General features: G+C 37.6%; 1 protein-coding gene across 1 annotated transcript in view; it reads right to left on the bottom strand.

Annotated features, from left to right (window-relative positions):
- Positions 1-21,649, bottom strand: part of LOC133635050 (fibrillin-2-like) — a 182,531-nt gene that overhangs the window by 120,286 nt on the left and 40,596 nt on the right. Inside the window, exons 4-7 of the mRNA XM_062027782.1 lie at positions 19,881-19,976; positions 18,070-18,165; positions 4,389-4,586; positions 492-617 (exon numbers count right to left, since the gene is read on the bottom strand). Coding sequence (XP_061883766.1) covers positions 492-617; positions 4,389-4,586; positions 18,070-18,165; positions 19,881-19,976 — 516 coding nt within the window. The remainder of the gene's footprint in view (positions 1-491; positions 618-4,388; positions 4,587-18,069; positions 18,166-19,880; positions 19,977-21,649) is intronic.

Here is a 21,649-nt window from a genome sequence, read left to right as displayed (position 1 = left end):
AAAACCACTTTGACAACCCCGGTCTGCGTTGTAAGGTGTGGCTGGGGTGTGCCGATAAAGATTGATCGTCAGTCTGACGATTCCTCACAGAAAATTTTAATGTTAATAATTTGACTCCCAAAAGTAATATATTCATCATTTAGGATCAATATGCCACTAGATGCAACTGGACTTCCTAAATTGGTCACAGCAAACAGGAAATGAGAAGAAAGTGAACCCCGCCGTTACGAGGTGAGGGCCCGTTCACGATGCTCACAACTTTATTAATGTTTTCTTTGGTAGACATTTTGGTTGATGCAGATTTTCAGTAGTAATTAAGTTAAGATTGTTTTCAAACATTTTTGGACTGCTTAACAACAACTTGAAGCAGCTGTAAGAGATACAGTATGTATACATTAATGGACAATGTTAGGTGTACCAATGGACTAAGGACTGCAATAGGGAGACTATTACGGCTTGGAAAGCTGAAAAAGTGTAAAGACCACACTCACCTTCACATTTGTGGCTGGTTTCACTCTGACGGTGGCCGGCGGGACATTTGCACTCGTAGGATCCCACGGTGTTGATGCAGTTCCCTCCAGCACAGAGACCCGGCACTGCTTGACACTCGTCCACGTCTGGGAGGGAAAGCAGACAGAAACATGTCAGAAAATGCTGATAAAAACAAAAGTGGTGATATTATTATGCATCCATCCATCCATCCATCTTCTTCCGCTTATCCGAGGTCGGGTGGCGGGGGAAGGAGCCTAAGCAGAGAAGCCCAGACTTCCCTCTCCCCAGCCACTTCGTCCAGCTCCGAGGCGTTCCCAGGCCAGCCGGGAGACATAGTCTTCCCAACGTGTCCTGGGTCTTCCCCGTGGCCTCCTACCGGTCGGACGTGCCCTAAACACCTCCCTAGGGAGGCGTTCGGGTGGCATCCTGACCAGATGCCCAAACCACCTCATCTGGCTCCTCTCCATGTGGAGGAGCAGCACCTTTACTTTGAGCTCCTCCCAAATGACAGAGCTTCTCACCCTATCTCTAAGGGAGAGCCCCGTCACCCGACAGAGGAAACTCATTTCGGTCGCTTGAACCCGGGATCTTGTCCTTTCGGTCATAACCCAAAGCTCATGACCATAGGGGAGGATGGGAACAAAGATCGACCGGTAAATTGAGGGCTTTGCCTTCCGGCTCAGCTCCTTCTTCACCACAACGGATCGATACAGTGTCGGCATTACTGAACACGCCACACCGATCCACCTGTCGATCTCACGATCCACTCTTCCCTCACTCATGAACAAGACTCCTAGGTACTTGAATTCCTTCAATTGGGGCAATTATGCACCCATGTACTTTAACACACACATCGTAAGAGCACAGTAGAGCCCTGTTGTTTGCAAAGGTCCCTAAAAATGTCTGTTTTTAAAGTGTAAACCGATTCACATTTATGGACAGAATTTCTAAGCGCAGTCAGAGCTTTTGCCGTCTGTGAACTCCTCCCCTAGTGGAGGAATTCAAGCACCTCAGAGTCTTGGAAAGAATGGATCGTGAGATCGACAAGCGGATTGGTGAGGCGTCTACACTGATACGGACCTTGTATTGATCCTTAATGGTGGAAAAGGAAATGAGCCGGAAGGCACAGCTCTCCACTTGCCGGTCGATCTACGTTCCTATGGTCATGAGCTTTGGGTTGTGACCGAAAGGTCAAGATCACGGCTACAAGCGGCCGAAATGAGTATAGGGTGAGCAGCTCTGTCATTCAGGAGGAGCTCAGAGTAAAGCCGTTGGTTGTCCACATCGAGAGGAGCCAGTTGAGGTTGATCGGGCATCTGGTCAGGATGCCCCATCGACGCCTCCCTGGGTAGGTGTTTAGGTCACATCCATCCGGTAGGAGGCCATGGGGAAGACCCAGGACAGAGAGTATGTCTCCCAGTTGACCTGGAAATGCCTCAGGATCCCACAGGAGGAACTGGACAAAGTGGCGGGGGTATTCTGGGATTCTCTGCTTAGGCAGATTCCCCCACAAACCGACCTTGGATAAGCGGAAGAAGATGGATAGATGGATAGCGAGATAACCGGGGTACTCTGCTGTTTTTGAGGACCTAGTGTAGTGCATTGCCGAAGAGTTATTTAAAAATCCTCAATAAGGCAGCTATGTAGTGTTTTTAGGAATCTGCTGAATGTTGAGGAAATTAACTTGTAAAGACAGCACCCTCTGTTGGATTCATAACTGCAGGACTCTTTTTCACCTGCAGATAGTGCCATCGAATCACTTTTCTATAAAAGTTCTCACATTATGAACTGAATCCACTCGGCATCCATCGCACCGGTCACCAAGGGGGGGGGGGCTCCCCACATCTGCGGCCCCTTCCAAGGTTTCTCTTTGTTCCCACTGGGTTGAGTTATTCCTTGCCTTGATGTGGGCTCTGAGCCGAGGATGTCATTGTGGCTTGTGCAGCCCTTTGAGACATTTGTGATTAAGGGCTACTTTGATGGATTGATTGAAGTTACCATTAACAAATGTGAGCGAATGCATAACTGCGAACAGGCGCGGATCTACTGTGTTTTTGGCTGGCTTATTCAAAACATTGTATAACAGAAGACTCACCATGTTGTAACTTGTCACTCACTCCAGGGTCAAGACTTCCAGCAACTCATTCGAAACAGGAAACATTTTTATTAAACGTACGCTTTTCCAAGCATTCACCGTGAGTCATATTTTCCCAGTATTGATGATATAACGCCATTGGGAACGAATGTGCATACCCTTTATTCCCAAAGTGGATTTATTTCCCCCCTCCATAATCCGAAGATGTAGCAAGGGAGCTGTTTTCAATCTATTGAGCTGCCCAACCTGCTTCACTTGAGAACAACACTGTGTGTATGAGACACAGAGGCAGCATGTGGCCGCCAACACCCTGAACCTACATTTGGATTCATGGTCATGTGCGGTTTGCTCTGACTCCAAGTCTCCCAAGGCTCTCTGGTGGCTTGGTGACTTCAGCGCATGTGATTAACAAGGACTTAATCTGGAGCAGACACAAAACGGTGTCTGGCTCACACATGAATACTTGTACGGATATAAAGTAGGGAGGAAACGGTACGCCATAATCACGGTTAGGTACCTACCAGTTCTAGAAAAGACTTCTGCCACTGCTTCGTTTGGTCTACTCGTCTTTCTTCGTTTACATATTTTATGTAGTGCTTTGAAACAACAGAAAAGAGCCCCCAGGAGCTTTAGCACTTTTGCTAGCCAAGACTGGATTGCTCGTCATTTGTTTACGCGCCCCTCATTTTTAAATGTCCACCAGTTGGGAAACCTTGAAATTCCAACAAATCCGAGATTGACCAGTGCCCGAAACCAATTGTGTTTAATTTTCAGGATTCTAAGGCATACTTGCCAACCCTCCCGTTTTTAGCGGGAGAATCACGGTATTCAGCGCCTCTCCCGACAACCTCCCGGCAGAGATTTTCTCCCGACAAACTCCCGGTATTCAGGCGGAGCTGGAGGCCACGCCCCCTCCAGCTCAATGCGGACCTGAGACTGAGTGGGACAGCCTGTTCTCACGTCCGCTTTCCCACAATATAAACAGCTTGCCTGCCCAATGACGTCATAACATCTAGGGCTTTTATAGAGTGCACAACTGCGCACACAACAAGGAGACGAAGCAGAAGAACGAGGAAATTACAGACATGGCGACCGAAATGATATACTCATCATGAACGGAGAAGTTAAACAGGACAATACTGCCATCTAATGGCAAGCCACCGGAACACTGAAATTCAAGTATTTTTTTTTTTTTTCTATGTAAATAAAATATATATATATATATATATATATATATATATATATATATATATATATATATATATATATATATATATATATAATTCACTGAAAGTCAAGTATTTCATTCATATATATATATATATATATATATATATATATATATATATATATATATATATATATATATATATATATATATATATATATATATATATATATATATATATATATATATATATATATATATATGCAATATATATGAAATACTCGAGTTGTTGAATTCTAGCTGTAAATAACAAATCGAGTTCAAATCTTTGTCGAGTAGGTTAAGCTGGGTGAGAATATGATTTATGGGGTCGATTTAATAACAGCGCTAGCAATGCGGTCTATTTGCCAGGAAAATAACAGCAATACTGAGCTGGCATTTTGTATGTTTAACCAGGATGTTTAAATGTTGAAAAATGATTACAAACTGCCTTTTGTCCAAAGTCCAGGCCTGCTGCTATGTACATGTAAACACCCCCCCAGATTTGTTGATACTGGTTTTCAGGATGCCGGAGCGTGTTCCCCTGGGGTGACGACACGTAAAGTTTGTATATCGGGGGAAGCGCATCCTCACCTTGGCAGGCTCCGGTGCGGATGTTGGGAATGAAGCCGCGTCTGCACGGGTGGGGCTGGGCGGGGCACTGCTCGCAAGGGTGACCCCATGCGCGCCCGATGGTGGCGCAGCAGAGCGTCTTGGTGCAGACTATCCCGCTGAGCTGGCCCTGGCACATCTGGTTGTTCACCTGCGTGAAACACGGTCCAGTCCTGTAGTCTGTTTGAGGGGAGAGCAGAAATGACCTATTAATGAATTACAATAACACTTTGAGTCATTGCAGTGATCACATCTCGAGATGCGGAGGAGGATTATTTGAGGAAACACTTGGGTTGAGTCATTGATCTTTGGCAGGGTTTTAACAACATGACTCATACCTTGAAACAAAGCCTTACTTTTATTGTTTTAAGTTGCTCTGAAACCGAATTGGCTTGCAAAGAGAAGCGTTTACAAGTAACAGTTTTCACCAAGACTTAACAAGAACAATACTGGTGTTGGTAGCAGCGGAACCGACCTTGTGAAAGCGCACGTTGTTCCAGTTAGCCACAGGGCTGCAACGACCGCTAGGCTCTTTCACACATTTGGACGTGACCATTGGTAAGCCTCGATTTGAAAAGACACGACTTGAAGACAACGCAACACACTCGTGACAACGCACCCCGTAACACAAAAGTCCCACAGATGTGCTCATGGGGACACGATAGCATCAACAAGGGCGATAATGTAAACGAAGGCAAAGTGATCTCATGCGGAAACCATTTAAGCGATCCAAACGCTGAAGCCCCTTACAGGAGAACTTGCAACCGGAGCGCCAGAGCAAACACGGCCTTCGATTTAAAACAACGAGATCGACACCGTGGATATGAAAGTGAGACCGCTCGGTTGGCAGTTGTGAACCGTGAACTGTGGAGAGAGGTGGTGTGTTCAAGGTTTGAGCTGGAGTGATAAATCTGCGTGAGGTTAGCAGACTTATTGCCCTCAGCAGCTCCTGGTGCTACATGAAAAGTGATCTCATGTGGGAGAACAAAAAGCACGGGAGGCGCAGAGAGAAAAAAAAGTAGGTCAAAAGTGACTTTATGAATAAAACAAGCTCCCTCTCTCATATATCCACCCTGTCTTGTCCATTTTGGGATTTCCTGCCTGCCAATCGGGTTCTATTTGATCTTTCCAAGGTCCACTGATCCTGTTCTCATCAGGCTTTAGGAGGATTCCATCGGGGAAAGTAAAGCACCAATCAGAATCTAATCCATCAATCCAGTTGCTCTGATCTTTATCCTGTTCTGGGTCACAAGAAAGCCGGAGCCTGTCCTATGTAACCTTACCAAAAGTAAGGTTTGGTCGGGTTCAGTATGACTTTTTTTGTTTTTCCATTGGAATTAACTTTCGAGCATGGGTTTTGGTTTGGGTACGATTGAAGGTATTCCAGCAGATAACTTTCCTGTACGTGTGGAACCGGTAGAAAAATCAAGTCAATGCGACTAAAAGACGGAATGGCACTACTAGTTAGGTGTGTCTAAGGTATACACGGTCTTATCGTACTGTACTGTCATTATTTCTCATGATGTTTTCCTCCACCTTGGAGGTAGGGAGTGGTACCAAATTCGGTACTATGATAGGCACTGACCAAATTCCGTCGGTACAACAGGATATCGATCAAAACGGTGCCGTATTTCGATACCTTTGTTACAATTGACGTTACGTCCGGTTGCAGACTAAACACTGGCTCACGTAACCGATCAGTCAAGCAGCACTCGGGGTGGACTCAGTCAAACTCACTCTAAGTAACGTTGCAATTATCAACACCAACCGAGCAAGTATGCTTGGTAGAAAACATCCAAATGAGTAAGGCATTACTCTTCCAAAATGCGCTAGAATTGGATTTGCCATAGACTACTATTAGCATTGGTAATTTTACATAGCGATTTTAACACCTCCAAATTTTTCTCATGAGAACTACATATAAGATGAATGTTACAATCAAACAGCTGGTGAGTACTAAGAATAATGCTTTGTAGGGCGCAACATAACATATTCAGCTTCAACTTCCTAGTTGGACAACAAACCATAGACAGACCCGTCCAAATAGGGACCCTCCTGTTGGTAGCAAACATGGCGCCCTGTAGTCAGTCTTTTGACCAATCAGAGAAGAGATCGTCCGGCCAGGCCCTCTCTGATTGGCCAAACGCCCCTCATGTGACTACAGGGCGCCAAGTTTGCTACCCGCTTTGAAACCAATACACAGCTGTAAGACAGTACACAGTACTGCTTACTAACGTCTTGGAAGTCCAACCGCATGGCTAATGAGACTCAAATCTGATTCTATAACAACTGTCCATCCATCCATCCTACTGCCGCTGCTTATCCGAGTCCAGGTCGTGGGGGCAGCAGTCTAAGCAGAGATGCCCAGACTTCCCTGTCCACGGCCACCTCCTCTAGTTCTACAGAGGGGATACCGAGGAGTTCCCAGGCCAGCTGTGAGACATAGTCCCTCCAACGCGTCATAGGTCTACACCGAGGTCTCCTCCCGGCTAGACATCCCCGAAACACCTCACCAGGGAGGCATCCAGGAGGCATCCGTAGTAGATGCCCGAGCCATCTCAGCTGGCTCCTCTCGACGTGAAGGAGCAGCAGCTCTACTCGGATGACCGAGCTCCTCACCCTATCTCTGAGGGTGATCTCAGACATTCTGTAGAGGAAACTCATTTCTGCCGCTTGCATATTTCGGTTATAACAACCGGATCCAAAAATGTCAATAAAACACACACAAAAGTACCAAAAATTGGTACCGTTGAGTACCTGGTATTGATTTCCAGGAACCGGATATTTGTACCGTACTGGTTTGATAATGATCAGTACCTAGTCCTTCTTGGAGGGTCTGGCAAGGTCCGAAATAGGCCCAAATGTTAAGGGAACTGAACTTCCTCGAACCTATTAGGGGCGCCAAGAACTTTTTAGGTTAAGACCTTTTTGGGGGAGCCAGGGCTAATTCATACTGGGATAGTTTAACGTAGACTTTTTAAAAGTTTTAGAATGGAATGGGGTGGAGTGGGGGATCCCCGATAGTGATTTTGGTCAACGGGGCCCCAGAGTTTAGTTCTACACCCCTGCTCATGACACAGCATACGGGTCTAATAAATCTCTCAAGGACGATGCCACCCACATGGAAATAAAACCAGGGAAAAGGAGAAGTCGGATGACTAAAAGGAAAAAGGGAACATCAGCCAACTGCGGTGGTGTGGGCTTTGATTGTTTCTCTCCTTTTTTCACACACATATTTCTTTGTGTGCAGGAAAACACAACATCTGAGCCCTGAGCCAAACTAAAGACCGAGGCTACAGTACACCAACACGTCGTCGTACGTCCTTCAGAACCAAAAAGGGCAGTAAAGAAAACAACCACATGTGTCGCCCATGTGACGCGTTGGTATAAATCGGGGCGTATGCGGTGGCGGGTCAGGGACGCATTTATTTGGTGAACATTTCCGCATCTGGACGTATGTAAATTTGGAGCGTGAGCTCAGGCATCTCAGGACATGAGAACGAGCCAACATGGGGAAACAATTTGGTCTCGAAAATTTTTTTCCCCAGACCTTTTTTTTAGGTCTCATTCATCAGGTTTTTATTCAACACCATAAAGGGTTGCAGCCACCGAGGCCAAGCGCTGACCTCCCCCCCCCCCCCCCCCCCCGTCGCTCAGTCGGGGCAGAGTATGAACGGAGGGGACGTCTCCAGTCACGCTCCGCTGAAAGTCGGATTAAAGCCCGATAAAACGGTCTCAAGGTCGAGGTAGGGGGAGAAAAAAATCCTGTCTGGAACAGGAAATGTTCTGCACTTTCCCATCATTCCTGTCCGGTTGTGTGATCGTAAAGCTCGGCCGAGCAAGATCTGTTTCAGACTCATTCGTCTGAAAGAAAGAAAGCAGAACTGGGACGATAAAGAACTGGAAATATGAGTCCAGTGCTCGGTAATTAGATGTGGGAATCTTGGGGCTCCTCACCAATACATCCCATTCTTGTGGTGATGACTCCATTTAACTCGATTCTTGATTCCAACCGATTCTAGCAGTGAATTATTTGGAATAATAATTGTGTGAATGCTCCAAAACATTCACACATGCTTTTCTACACCAACATTCATCTATTTATTCAACTTCTTCTTCTCCAGATTTTGCCCGCTCTACCTTCCACATCTTTTCACCCGATTCAAACCGTTCCAACTTCAAACTGTTCAGCCTATTCGGGAATCGCTGGCTTTCCCTTGACAAATACCAAAAATTCCCAGATTTCCCAGAATTCCAGGTTTTCTGGGATATTTTTCCCATTCAAAATGAATTGGCCATTTTTCAAACTTATGCCATTTCCACATTTTTCAACCAATTCAAACCATTCCACCTTCAACACATTCCACACATCCTGGACATCCAATATATATTTTTTTCAAGTTTAAAAAAATTCCAGGAATTCCCATAATTCCCGGTTTTTCTAACCCTATTTTCACCCTTTTTTCTATCGACTACTCCTTTCACAATTTTCAATCTACTTCAATCGTTCCAGCACCGAAACATTCCTCTTAATCAGGACAAAAAATGAAGTTGTATTTTGAACTGGAAAAATTCACGGTTTCCGCGAAATTCCAAGACTTTCTTCATACCATTTCTCAGATAAAAAGATTACTACTTCAACATTTCTCGACCGTTTTGTAAACTTCCAACACCAACCATTGAAAACATTCATATTTTTTTAGCATTTTCAAAAAAATTCCCGCTTTTTCTGAAATTCCCAAATTTCCATGAAATTCCCATTGAAAAGAATGGAACATTTTTCAAAGTTCCACAACTCTCACATTTTTTTTCCAATTCAAACCGTTCCAACTTCAAAAAAATCTGCTTGTTCAGTATTGCATGCTCCCTTTGAACAATTATAAACAAATTCCCGATTTCCTGGAATTCCCAGTTTTTAGGGACATTTTCCCCATTCAAAATGAATTGTCCGTTTTTCAAACATCCACAATTCCCACATTTTTCAACCGATTCAAACCATCACACCTTCAACACATTCAATTCATCCTGGAAATTCAAACAACCATTTACCCACATTCAAAAAATTTCCAGGAATTTCTGTTTTTGTCTAACCTTATTTCCAAACTTTTTCAGTACGATGACTCCTTTCACATTTTTCAATCCATTTCAACGCTTCCACTGTCAAAACATTCCTTTTAAATCAGGACAAAAAAACAAGTTGGTTTAAGAACTTGAAAAATTCCCAGTTTTCCCGAAATTCTGTAACACCATTTTTCAATTAAAAAACTGTTACTACTTCAACATTTGTTGACCGATTTAAACAATTCCAACACCCACCAATTCAGGACAGTCATGCTCACAATCATATTTGAAAAAAATCTGTTTTTCCAAAAATTCCCAAATTTCCAGGAAGTTCCCATTGAAATGAATGGGACATTTTTCCAAGTTGCACAATTCCCACATTTTTCAACCTATTCAAACCATTCCTCCTTCAACACATTCCACTAATCCAGGACATTTAAACTATAATTTTTTCAAGTTCAAAGAAATTCCAGGAATTCCCAGGATTCCCGGTTTTTTTAACCCTATTTTTACCCTTTTTTCTTTCGACTACTCCTTTCACAATTTTCAACCTACTTCAATCGTTCCAGCGCCAAAACATTCCTCTTAATCAGGACAAAAAACGAAGTTGTATTTTGAACTGGAAAATTTCCCAGTTTCCGCAAAATTCCAAGACTTCCTTCATACCATTTCTCAATTAAAAATGTTACTACTTCAACATTTCTCGGCCGTTTTGTAAAATTCCAACACCAACCATTCAAAACATTCAAATTTTTTAGCATTTTCAAAAAAAATCCCGCTTTTCCTGAAATTCCCGTTGAAAAGAATGGAACATTTTTCAAAGTTCCACAACTCCCACATTTTCATCCGATTCAAACCGTTCCAACTTCAAAAAATTTAGCTTGTTCAGTATTACATGCTCCCTTTGAACAATTATAAACAAATTCTTGGATTTCCTAGAATTCCCCAGTTTTTAGGGACATTTTCCCCATTCAAAATGAATTGTCCGTTTTTCAAACATCCACAATTCCCACATTTTTCAACCGATTCAAACCATCACACCTTCAACACATTCAATTCATCCTGGAAATTCAAACAACCGTTTATCCACGTTCAACAAATTTCCAGGAATTCCTGTTTTTGTCTAACCTTTTTTCCAAACGTTTTCAGTACGATGACTCTTTTCACATGTTTCAACCCATTTCAACCCTTCCACTGTCAAAACATTCCTCTAAATCAGGACAAAAAAACAAGTTGGTTTAAGAACTTGAAAAATTCCTGGTTTTCCCGAAATTCCGTAATACCATTTTTCAATTAAAACATTTTTTATTACTTAAACATTTGTTGACTGATTTAAACAATTCCAACACCAACCAATTCAGGACAGTCATGCTCCCAATCATATTTAGAAAAATCCCGCTTTTCCAAAAATTCCCAAATTTCCAGGAAGTTCCCATTGAAATGAATGGGACATTTTTCCAAGTTGCACAATTCCCACATTTTTCAACCTATTCAAACCATTCCACCTTCAACACATTCCATTCATCCAGGACATTCAAACTATAATTTTTTCAAGTTAAAAAAAATTCCAGGAATTCTCAGAATTCCCGGTTTTTCGAACCCTATTTTCACCCTTTTTTCTATCGACTACTCCTTTCACAATTTTCAACCTACTTCAATCGTTCCAGCGCCAAAACATTCCTCTTAATCAGGACAAAAAACGAAGTTGTATTTTGAACTGAAAAAATTCACGGTTTCCGCGAAATTTCAAGACTTCCTTTATACCATTTCTCAATTAAAAATGTTACTACTTCAACATTTCTCGACCGTTTTGTAAAATTCCAACACCAACCATTCAAAACATTCCATTTTTTTTTAGCATTTTCAAAACAATTCCCGCTTTTCCTGAAATTCCCAAATTTCTATGAAATTCCAATGGAAAAAAAGTTTTCCACAACTCCCACATTTTTTATCCGATTCAAACCGTTCCAATTTCAAAATATTCATCCTGTTGAGGAATTGTGTGCTCTTTTTCAACAATTATAAACAAATTCCCGGATTTCCTAGAACTCCCAGTTTCACGGACATTTCCACATTCAAAATGAACTGTCCATATTTCAAACTTCCACAATTCCCACATTTTTCAATCGATTCAAACCATCACACCTTCAACACATTCAATTCATCCTGGAAATTCAAACAACCATTTTTCCACGTTCAACACATTTCCAGGAGTTCCTGTTTTTGTCTAACCTTATTTCCAACCTTTTTCCTTTCACATTTTTCAACGCATTTCAACCCTTCCACTGTCAAAACATTCCTCTAAGTCAGGACAAAAAAACTAATTGGTTTAAGAACTTGAAAAATTCCCGGTTTTCCCGAAATTCCGCAATACAATTTTTCAATTGGAAAAACTTTTACTACTTCAATATTTCTTGACCGATTTAAACAATTCCAACACCAACCAATTCAGGACAGTCATGCTCCCAATCATATTTAATAAAAATTCCGCTTTTCCAAAAATTCCTAAATTTCCAGGAAGTTCCCATTGAAATGAATGGGACATTTTTCCAAGTTGCACAATTCCCACATTTTTCAACCTATTCAAACCATTCCACCTTCAAGACATTCCACTCATCCTGGACATTCAAACTTTCCCAAGTGTAGAGGTTTTTTACATGTAGAAAAAAATCTTAATAGATTTTTTTTGTTTTTAAATTGCTAAAAATAAATTAGGAAAAAAAATTTTAAAAAATAAAATAAAATAAAAATATATATATATTTTTGTATTTCTTATTTTTTTTATTATGAATTCATTTAGAACCAGAATGAATAAATATCATAATTCGGATGAGAATTAATTTTTTTTAACACCCCTAAAAGTTAAATAGACTTTGCTGTGAGAGAGGGTCAATATGTCAAAGGATAAAATACGTGTGTGTGTGTGTGTGTGTGTGTGTGTGTGTGTGTGTGTGTGTGTGTGTGTGTGTGTGTGTGTGTGTGTGTGTGTGTGTGTGTGTGTGTGTGTGTGTGTGTGTGTGTGTGTGTGTGTTTGATTTCAAACCGGATGTCGTCTCTAGACTTTGTACAGCTGGTCATTTGGTCTAAATGTAATCTATCACACTTGTGTGTGTGTGTGTGTGTGTGCGTGTGCGTGTGTGTGTGTGTGTGTGTGTGTGTGTGTGTGTGTGTGTGTGTGTGTGTGTGTGTCTGTGTGTATTCTTGTATTTCTACCCTTCTTGAGACATGAAGAAGGAAAAGTATCTTCCATATGAGGAGGTGTGAACAAGTGTTGACATAAATCATGGTCCCAATAACATTGCATCTAAAAAGTTAAAGTTCCAATGGTGTAGCGACATTTTTCTCTGCATTTGACCCATCACCCTTGATCACCCCCTGGGAGGTGAGGGGAGCATTGAGCAGCAGCGGTGGCCGCGCCCGGGAATCATTTTTGGAGATTCCACCCCCAATTCCAAGCCTTGATGCTGAGTGCCAAGCAGGGAGGTAATGGCTCCCATTTTTTTTATAGTCTTTGGTATGACTCGGCCGGTTTGAACTCACAACCTACCCATCTCTAACCACTAGGCTACTGAGTAGGTTTAGAATCTAATAGAGAAAGTCTCATTTGCACCCCTGGTGGTGACATCTATCAAAATGAGGGTGGTCCCAAAAAGGAGGGATTTTTTTTCAAATTGACTGTGTGTCGCTTTTAAAAGTGCTCCCCCTTTGGTGAACATATGAAATAACAAGTGTGTGTAGGAAATTGGAAATGCTCCACCTCTGGCCAATATATGTAATAACAAGTGTGACCGGGCTTTCTGCTCCGCCGCTCCCAGTCTGTGGAACGCTCTCCCTGACCACCTGAGGGCACCACAGACTGTGGATGCTTTTAAAAGAGGCTTAAAAACCCTTCTTTTTTTTAAAAAAAAAAGCCTTTTTTTTTTAGATGTATGCATACCAGTTTTAGCTATTTGGCTGTTCTAGTTTTTATTTGTATTTATTTTTTATTATCTTTTTATTTTTATTTTTTTTAATACACTGTAGCACTTTGAGGTTGTTTACTCAACGTAAAGTGCTTTTTACAAATAAAATCTATTATTATTATTATAAGTGTGTGTAAGAAATTGAAATGCGCCCCCTTTGGCCAAAATTAATAAAACATAAAATAAATATGTATATAGAGACATACTGTAATAACGAAGTAAATAATGAAGATTAAAAACCAATTACAAACAAAACAAAAAAAATAACTAAAAGCTTATCTTTTTTATATTTGCATAGTATGTATATATTATTAATGTTGTAAATACACATCTTTATATATCTAGAAAGGCTGGTCCTAAAGAGGTAGGATTTTTCCAGAGGTCTCAAGAAGGTCAGAAGTACATGAAAGTGTGTGAAGTGCATGGAAGAAATTGGAAGTGCTCCCCCTCTGGCCAACATATGAAATAACAAGTGTGTGTAAGTAATTGAAATGTGACCCGTATGGCTAAAATTAATAAAATAAATATATATATAGAGACATGCTGTAATAACTTGAAGTAAATAATGAAGATTAAAAACCAATTACAAACAAAAACATTTAAAAAAATAACTATTATTAATGTTGTAAATACACATCTTTATATATCTAGAAAGGCTGGTCCTAAAGAGGTAGGATTTTTCCAGAGGTCTCAAGAAGGTAAGAAGTACATGAAAGTGTGTGAAGTGCATGGAAGAAATTGGAAGTGCACCCCCTCTGGCCAACATATGAAATAACAAGTGTGTGTAAGAAATTGAAATGTGACCCGTATGGCTAAAATTTATCAAATAAATATGTATATAGAGACATGCTGTAATAATGAAGTAAATAATGAAGATTAAAAACCAATTACACACAAAAAAAATTTAAAAAAATAACTAAAAGCTTACTTGTTTTATATGTGCATAGTATGTATATATTATTAATGTTATAAATACACATCTTTATATATCTAGAAAGGCTGGTCCTAAAGAGGTAGGATTTTTCCAGAGGTCTCAAGAAGGTAAGAAGTACATGAAAGTGTGTGAAGTGCATGGAAAAAATTTGAAGTGCTCCCCCTCTGGCCAACATATGTAATAACAAGTGTGGGTAAGAAATTGAAATGCGCCCCCTTTGGCCAAAATGAATACAACATAAAATAAATATGTATATAGAGACATACTGTAATAACTTGAAGTAAATAATGAAGATTTAAAAAACAATTACAAACAAAAAAAGAAAAAAAAGAACTAAAAGTGTATCTTTTTTATATTTGCATAGTATGTATATATTATTAATGTTGTAAATACACATCTTTATATATCTAGACAGGCTGGTCCTAAAGAGGTAGGCATTTTTCCAGAGGTCTCCAGAAGGTCAGAAGTACATGAAAGTGTGTGACGTGCATGGTCTTGTTCCCCTTCCTCACATAAATAAATGTCGCTGGTGTGTGTTTAGTAGTTTGTTTCTCCCGAGCGTAGCGGCGTTTCTTATCGTCAAACCTTCCCCTGGCCTGCAGCGTAACGTGGCGTACCCAAGCCTGAGAGCGAGTGAATGGATGAATAAAAAAAGGCCAAACAGGAAGCACGGATCAACTCCCGCACTTATCTGCTCCCTCGGCCCCGTTCCACTTTCACACGTGAAAACATTGATGTCATTGTTTCTGCCGCCGGGAGAAAATCCATCAAGACGTGGACGGTTATTTGCGTGTGTTTACGGAGGGAAATGTGCAACAATGGCGTCCAGTAATGGAGGGACATCAATACTGTAGCATTTATAGTGTGACATGTGAATGGTTCTGTGTTGGCGTTCCTGTGGTAATGACTCATCAATAACAAATACAAAATGACGTTTCAGGGAGAATTGCGTGTGTAATGCTAACTTGGGTTAGCACAATAGCAGATAGCGTCAAACAAAATAGTTGGCTTTTAGGTGTATGTCCTGCAAAACTCACAAAACAATGCTAAAACCATCCTCTTATTGACAGGAATTCTACTTTTTTATCATCTAACAATAACAATGTTACATTTATTGATAAAAATTCAACTTTTTTATGCTCTTACTATACAAAACCATCCTCTTATTGACAGGAATTCTACTTTTTTATCATCTAACAATAACAATTTTACATTTATTGATAAAAATTCAACTTTTTTATGCTCTTACTATACAAAACCATCCTCTTATTGACAGAAATTCAACTTTTTTATCATCTAACAATAACAATGTTACATTTATTGATAAAAATTCAACTTTTTTATGCTCTTACTATACAAAACCATCCTCTTATTGACAGGAATTCAACTTTTTTATGATCTAACAATAACAATTTTACATTTATTGATAAAAATTCAACTTTTTTATACTCTTACTATACAAAACCATCCTCTTATTGACAGGAATTCAACTTTTTTATCATCGAACAATAACAATTTTACATTTATTGATAAAAATTCAACTCTTTTGTGCTCTTACTATAAAAAAAAACATTTTTATTGATACAAATTCAACTTGTTTATGCTCTAACAAAAAAAAATTGTGATAAAAATGTTAGTTTTATGCTCTAATTATATATTTTAAAAAAAAATTATTGACAGGAATTCAACTTTTTTATGATCTAACAAAAACATTTTTATATTTATTGATACATATTCAACTTTTTTATGCACTTACTATCACAAATTATCCTTTTATTGATACAAATTCTACTTTTTTATGCTCTTACTATAAGAAAATATATTTTTATTGATACAAATTGTTTATGCTCTAACAACAATTTTTGTGATAAAATTTTACTGTTTTATGCTCCAACTAAAAACAGTATTTTTTTTTTATTGACAGGAATTCAACTTTTTTATGCTCGAACTAAAGAAATAATAATTTTATTGATACAAATTCAACTTTTTTATGCACTTACTATCAAAAATCATCCTTATATTGATACAAATTTTAGTTTTTTATGCTCTTACTATAAAAAAAAAAAAAATGTTATTGATACAAATTCAACTTGTTTATGCTGTAACAAAAATGGTTGTGATAAAAATGTTACTGTTTTATGCTCTAACTATAAAAAAATATTTTTTTATTGACAGGAATTCTACTTTTTTATGATCTAACAAAAAATTGTTATATTTATTGATACAAATTCAACTTTTTTATGCACTTACTATCACAAATTATCCTTTTATTGATTAAAAAAATCAACTTTTTTATGCTCTAACTAAAGAAAAAATCATTTTATCGATACAAATTCAACTTTTTTTATGCTCTTACTATAAAAAAATATATTTAGATTGATACAAATTCAACTTGTTTATGCTCTAACACATTTTTTTTGAATTTTTGTGATAAAAATGTTACTGTTTTATGGTCTAAGTATAAAAAAAACATTTTTTTATTTACAGGAATTCAACCTTTTTATGCTGTAACTATAAAAAATTATCCTGTTATTGATAAAAATTCAATTATTTTGTGATCTAACTAAAAATAATAATAATTGTGTTGATACAAATTAAACTTTTTATGATCTAACAAAAAATGTTTTACATTTATTAATACATATTCAACTTTTTTATGCACTTACTATCACAAATTATCCTTTTATTGATTAAAAAAATCTACTTTTTTATGCTCTTACTATAAAAAATATATTTTTATTGATACAAATTGTTTATGCTCTAACAACAATTTTTGTGATGCAATTTAATTGTTTTATGCTCCAACTATAAAAATGTTTTTATTTTTTCAATGACAGGAATTTAACTTTTTTATGCTCTAACTAAAAAAAAAATCCTTTTATTGATACAAATTCAACTTGTTTATGCTCTAACTAAAAAAATAATAATTTTATTGATACAAATTCAACTTTTTTATGCTCTTACTATAAAAAATATATTTGTATTGATACAAATTCAAATTGTTTATGCTCTAACAAACATGTTTATAATTTTTATGTTACTGTTTTATGCTCTAACTCTAATTTTTTTTATTTTTTTTATTTACAGGAATTAAACTTTTTTATGCTCATACTATAAAAAAATATATTTTATTGATACCAATTCAATTTTTTTATGCTATAACAAAAATGTTTTTAATTTTTGTGATAAAAATGTTACGGTTTTATGCTGGAACTATAAAAAAATATATTTTTTTATTGACAGGAATTCAACTTTTTTATGCTCTAACTTTTTTAGCTAATTGTGCAGCTGAACACCTCAGATGAGTCATATACTGCATATTGATACTTGACACATGTCAACTGTCAGCATTTTAGCACGCTAACTTAAACATGCTAACTTGCTTTTTTCGCTAATTGTGCAGCCAAACCCCTCAGATGAGTCATATACTGCATATTGCTACTTGACACATGTCAACTGTTAGCGTGCTGAAATTAGCTTGCTAACACTTTTTGCTAATACTTTTTGCTAATTGTACATGCTCGCGCTTCAGTCGTACGACTTAGCACTCGACGCATTTCAACTGTTAACGGTAGCATTCCAGTTGGGCTCGCACACTTCAGGGTTGGCGCGCATTTTTCTCCCATAACTCAATTTTATTTATTTTTTTTGCATGTGTGATTTTTCGATTTTGTCTGGGTTGTGGAATGGCGGCGTGACCTCTCACCTCTCTCGCACTGCGGGCCGGTGAAGCCGTACACGCACGCGCACCTGTTGGGGCCGATGCAGCGTCCGCCGTTCTGGCAGCCGTTCTCGCACACAGCTGGAAGAACAACAACAACAACAAAACGATGATGAAATGCCTTTTTTTTCCTCTTTTCTTTACTATTTTTTATGGAGCCCCTACAGGGACATGGGGGAAATTTTTATTTTTATTTTTTATTTTTTATTTTTTTAGACATGCGCACGAGATACATGTCTAAAAAAAATATATATATATATATATATTTTTTTTATAACTTTATAAAACGTTTCTCGTGCGCAGAAGAAACTTTCTTGTGCGCACAAAATAGTTTCTCGTGCGCACGAGATACATGTCTAAAAAAAAAAAAAAAAAAAATTATCAATTTTTTTTTATTTTTTAAAGCGAGATAGTTTCTCATGCGCACGAGATACATGTCTAAAAAAAATTAAAATAAAAATTATCTTTTTTTTATTTATTTTTATAACTTTATAAAACGTTTCTCTCATAGGCCACATCATTAGGCACACCTGCCCACGGATGAAGGAAACAAAAAAAAGAGTAAAACTTACGGAGCCCTGAAAGGGACATGGGGGGAAAAAACATTTTTTATAATTTTTTTTTTATTTTTTAGACATGTCTAAAAAAATAAAAAAATTAAAAAAATTATCAATTTTTTTTTTTTTTTGAACTTTATAAAACGTTCCTCGTATGCACGAGAAAAGTTTCTCTTGCGCACGAGATAGTTTCTTATAAAAATTATAAAAAACATTTTTTTATCAGATTGATACATTATTATTTTATTTTAGACATGTATCTCGTGCGCACAAGATACATGTCTAAAAAAATAAAAAAAATAAAAAAATAATCAACCTGATAAATAAAACATTTTTATAATTTTTTTTTTTAGACATGTATCTCGTGCGCACAAGATACATGTCCAAAAAAATAAAAAAATAAAAAAATTATCAACCTGATAAAAAAAAAAGGTTATAATTTTTTTTTTTAGACATGTATCTCGTGCGCACAAGATACATGTCTAAAAAAATAAAAAATAAAAAAAATTATCAACCAGATAAAAAAAAAATTTTATAATTTTTTTTTTTTTTTAGACATGTATCTCGTGCGCACGAGATACATGTCTAAAAAAAATTTAAAAAATTAAAATTATCAACCTGATAAATAAAAAAATGTTATAATTTTTTTTTAGACATGTATCTCGTGCGCACAAGATACATGTCCAAAAAAATAAAAAAATAAAAAAATAATCAACCTGATAAAAAAAAAAAATTATATATATATATTTTTTTAGACATGTATCTCGTGCGCACAAGATACATGTCTAAAAAATTAAAAATAAAAAAAATTATCAACCTGATAAAAAAAAAATGTTATGATTATTTTTTTTTAGACATGTATCTCGTGCGCAAAATAAAAAATAAAAAAAATAATAAAAACATTTTTTTTAATCAAGTTGATAATTTTTTTATTTTTTTACTTTTTTGACAAGTATCCCGTGCGCACAAGAAACTATCATGTCTAAAAAATAAAAAATAAAATAAAAAATTATAAAAAAAATGTTCCCCTCCATGTCCCTTTAGGGGCTCCGTAATTTTTACTCTTTTTTTTTTGTTCCCTTCATCCGTGGGCAGGTGTGCCTAATGATGTGGCCTATGAGCGCATATTCACAAATGAGTGCAGAAGCATGACGGGAAAAAGCTCAGTCCCAGCCAATAAATGCCAATCATGGACACGTCTACGCACAAAAGTGCTAAGTGTGCGGTATCGGCACTCACGTTGTCCGCAGTGGTTCCCCGTGAAGCCTTTAGGACACGTGCAGGAGTCCTCGGCACAACTCCCGCCATTCATGCACCTGACGTTGCACGACTGCACTGTGGGGACGGAAAAGAACAAAAACATAAACATACATATTATTACAAATATTGTGTCATTTTTATCAGGTTTCCCAAGCATTGGGGCGGTATTTTCTGACGCAAGTACGTCAAAGAAAAAGAGAGTTAAAAAGCGAAAACCATCCGAAATTTCGGGGGAAATTGTACGTGGATGCGGAAAAGATGAAGCTGAACTTGCTAACAGTTAGCACGCTGGCTAGGTAGCGTTAAGTAACAAAAATATGACCTGTAAAATGAGGGGGGAAAAAGCTAGCGCAACTTTAGCATGCTAACAGTCATCATGCGTAAAAGTACCAAAATATATGACTGAGAGATGAGGATACCTGCAAAATTGGCTTAAAATAGCTGGCATGTTAATGTTAGCAGGCTATGAGTTAGCAAGCATCAAGTATTTTCGAAATGCTTTCTTGTTTGATGACAATAAAGCATATGACTCTGTAAAATAAGCTTTAAAAAACTACCATTTTAACTTTAGCATGCTGGCATGCTAACGTAAACATGCTATAGGTTAGCAAGCATCAAGTATGGTCAGCCTGCTCTCTTGTTTGACGACAATAAAGCTCTCTATTCTAATATACGACTCTGTAAAATAAGCTTAAAAAAACTACCATTTTAACTTTAGCATGCTAGCATGCTAACGTAAACATGCTATAGGTTAGCAAGCATCAAGTATTGTCAGCCTGCTCTCTTGTTTGACGACAATAAAGCAATCTATTCTAATATACGACTCTGTAAAATAAGCTTTAAAAAACTACCATTTTAACTTTAGCATGCTAGCATGCTAACGTAAACATGCTATAGGTTAGCAAGCATCAAGTATTGTCAGCCTGCTCTCTTGTTTGACGACAATAAAGCTGTCTATTCTAATATACGACTCTGTAAAATAAGCTTTAAAAAACTACCATTTTAACTTTAGCATGCTAGCATGCTAACATAAACATGCTATAGGTTAGCAAGCATCAAGTATTGTCAGCCTGCTCTCTTGTTTGACGACAATAAAGCTCTCTATTCTAATATACGACTCTGTAAAATAAGCTTAAAAAAACTACCATTTTAACTTTAGCATGCTAGCATGCTAACGTAAACATGCTATAGGTTAGCAAGCATCAAGTATTGTCAGCCTGCTCTCTTGTTTGACGACAATAAAGCAATCTATTCTAATATACGACTCTGTAAAATAAGCTTAAAAAAACTACATTTTAACTTTCGCATGCTAGCATGCTAACGTAAACATGCTATAGGTTAGCAAGCATCAAGTATTGTCAGCCTGCTCTCTTGTTTGACGACAATAAAGCAATCTATTCTAATATACGACTCTGTAAAATAAGCTTAAAAAAACTACCATTTTAACTTTCGCATGCTAGCATGCTAACGTAAACATGCTATAGGTTAGCAAGCATCAAGTATTGTCAGCCTGCTCTCTTGTTTGACGACAATAAAGCTGTCTATTCTAATATACGACTCTGTAAAATAAGCTTAAAAAAACTACCATTTTAACTTTAGCATGCTAGCATGCTAACGTAAACATGCTATAGGTTAGCAAGCATCAAGTATTGTCAGCCTGCTCTCTTGTTTGACGACAATAAAGCTCTCTATTCTAATATACGACTCTGTAAAATAAGCTTAAAAAAACTACCATTTTTAACACTTTG

The sequence above is a fragment of the Entelurus aequoreus genome, linkage group LG19 (assembly GCF_033978785.1).
Source record: "Entelurus aequoreus isolate RoL-2023_Sb linkage group LG19, RoL_Eaeq_v1.1, whole genome shotgun sequence".
Lineage (NCBI taxonomy): Eukaryota > Metazoa > Chordata > Actinopteri > Syngnathiformes > Syngnathidae > Entelurus > Entelurus aequoreus.
The sequence above is the reverse complement of the archived record's forward strand: the minus strand, read 5'-3'. Positions and strand labels throughout refer to the sequence as shown.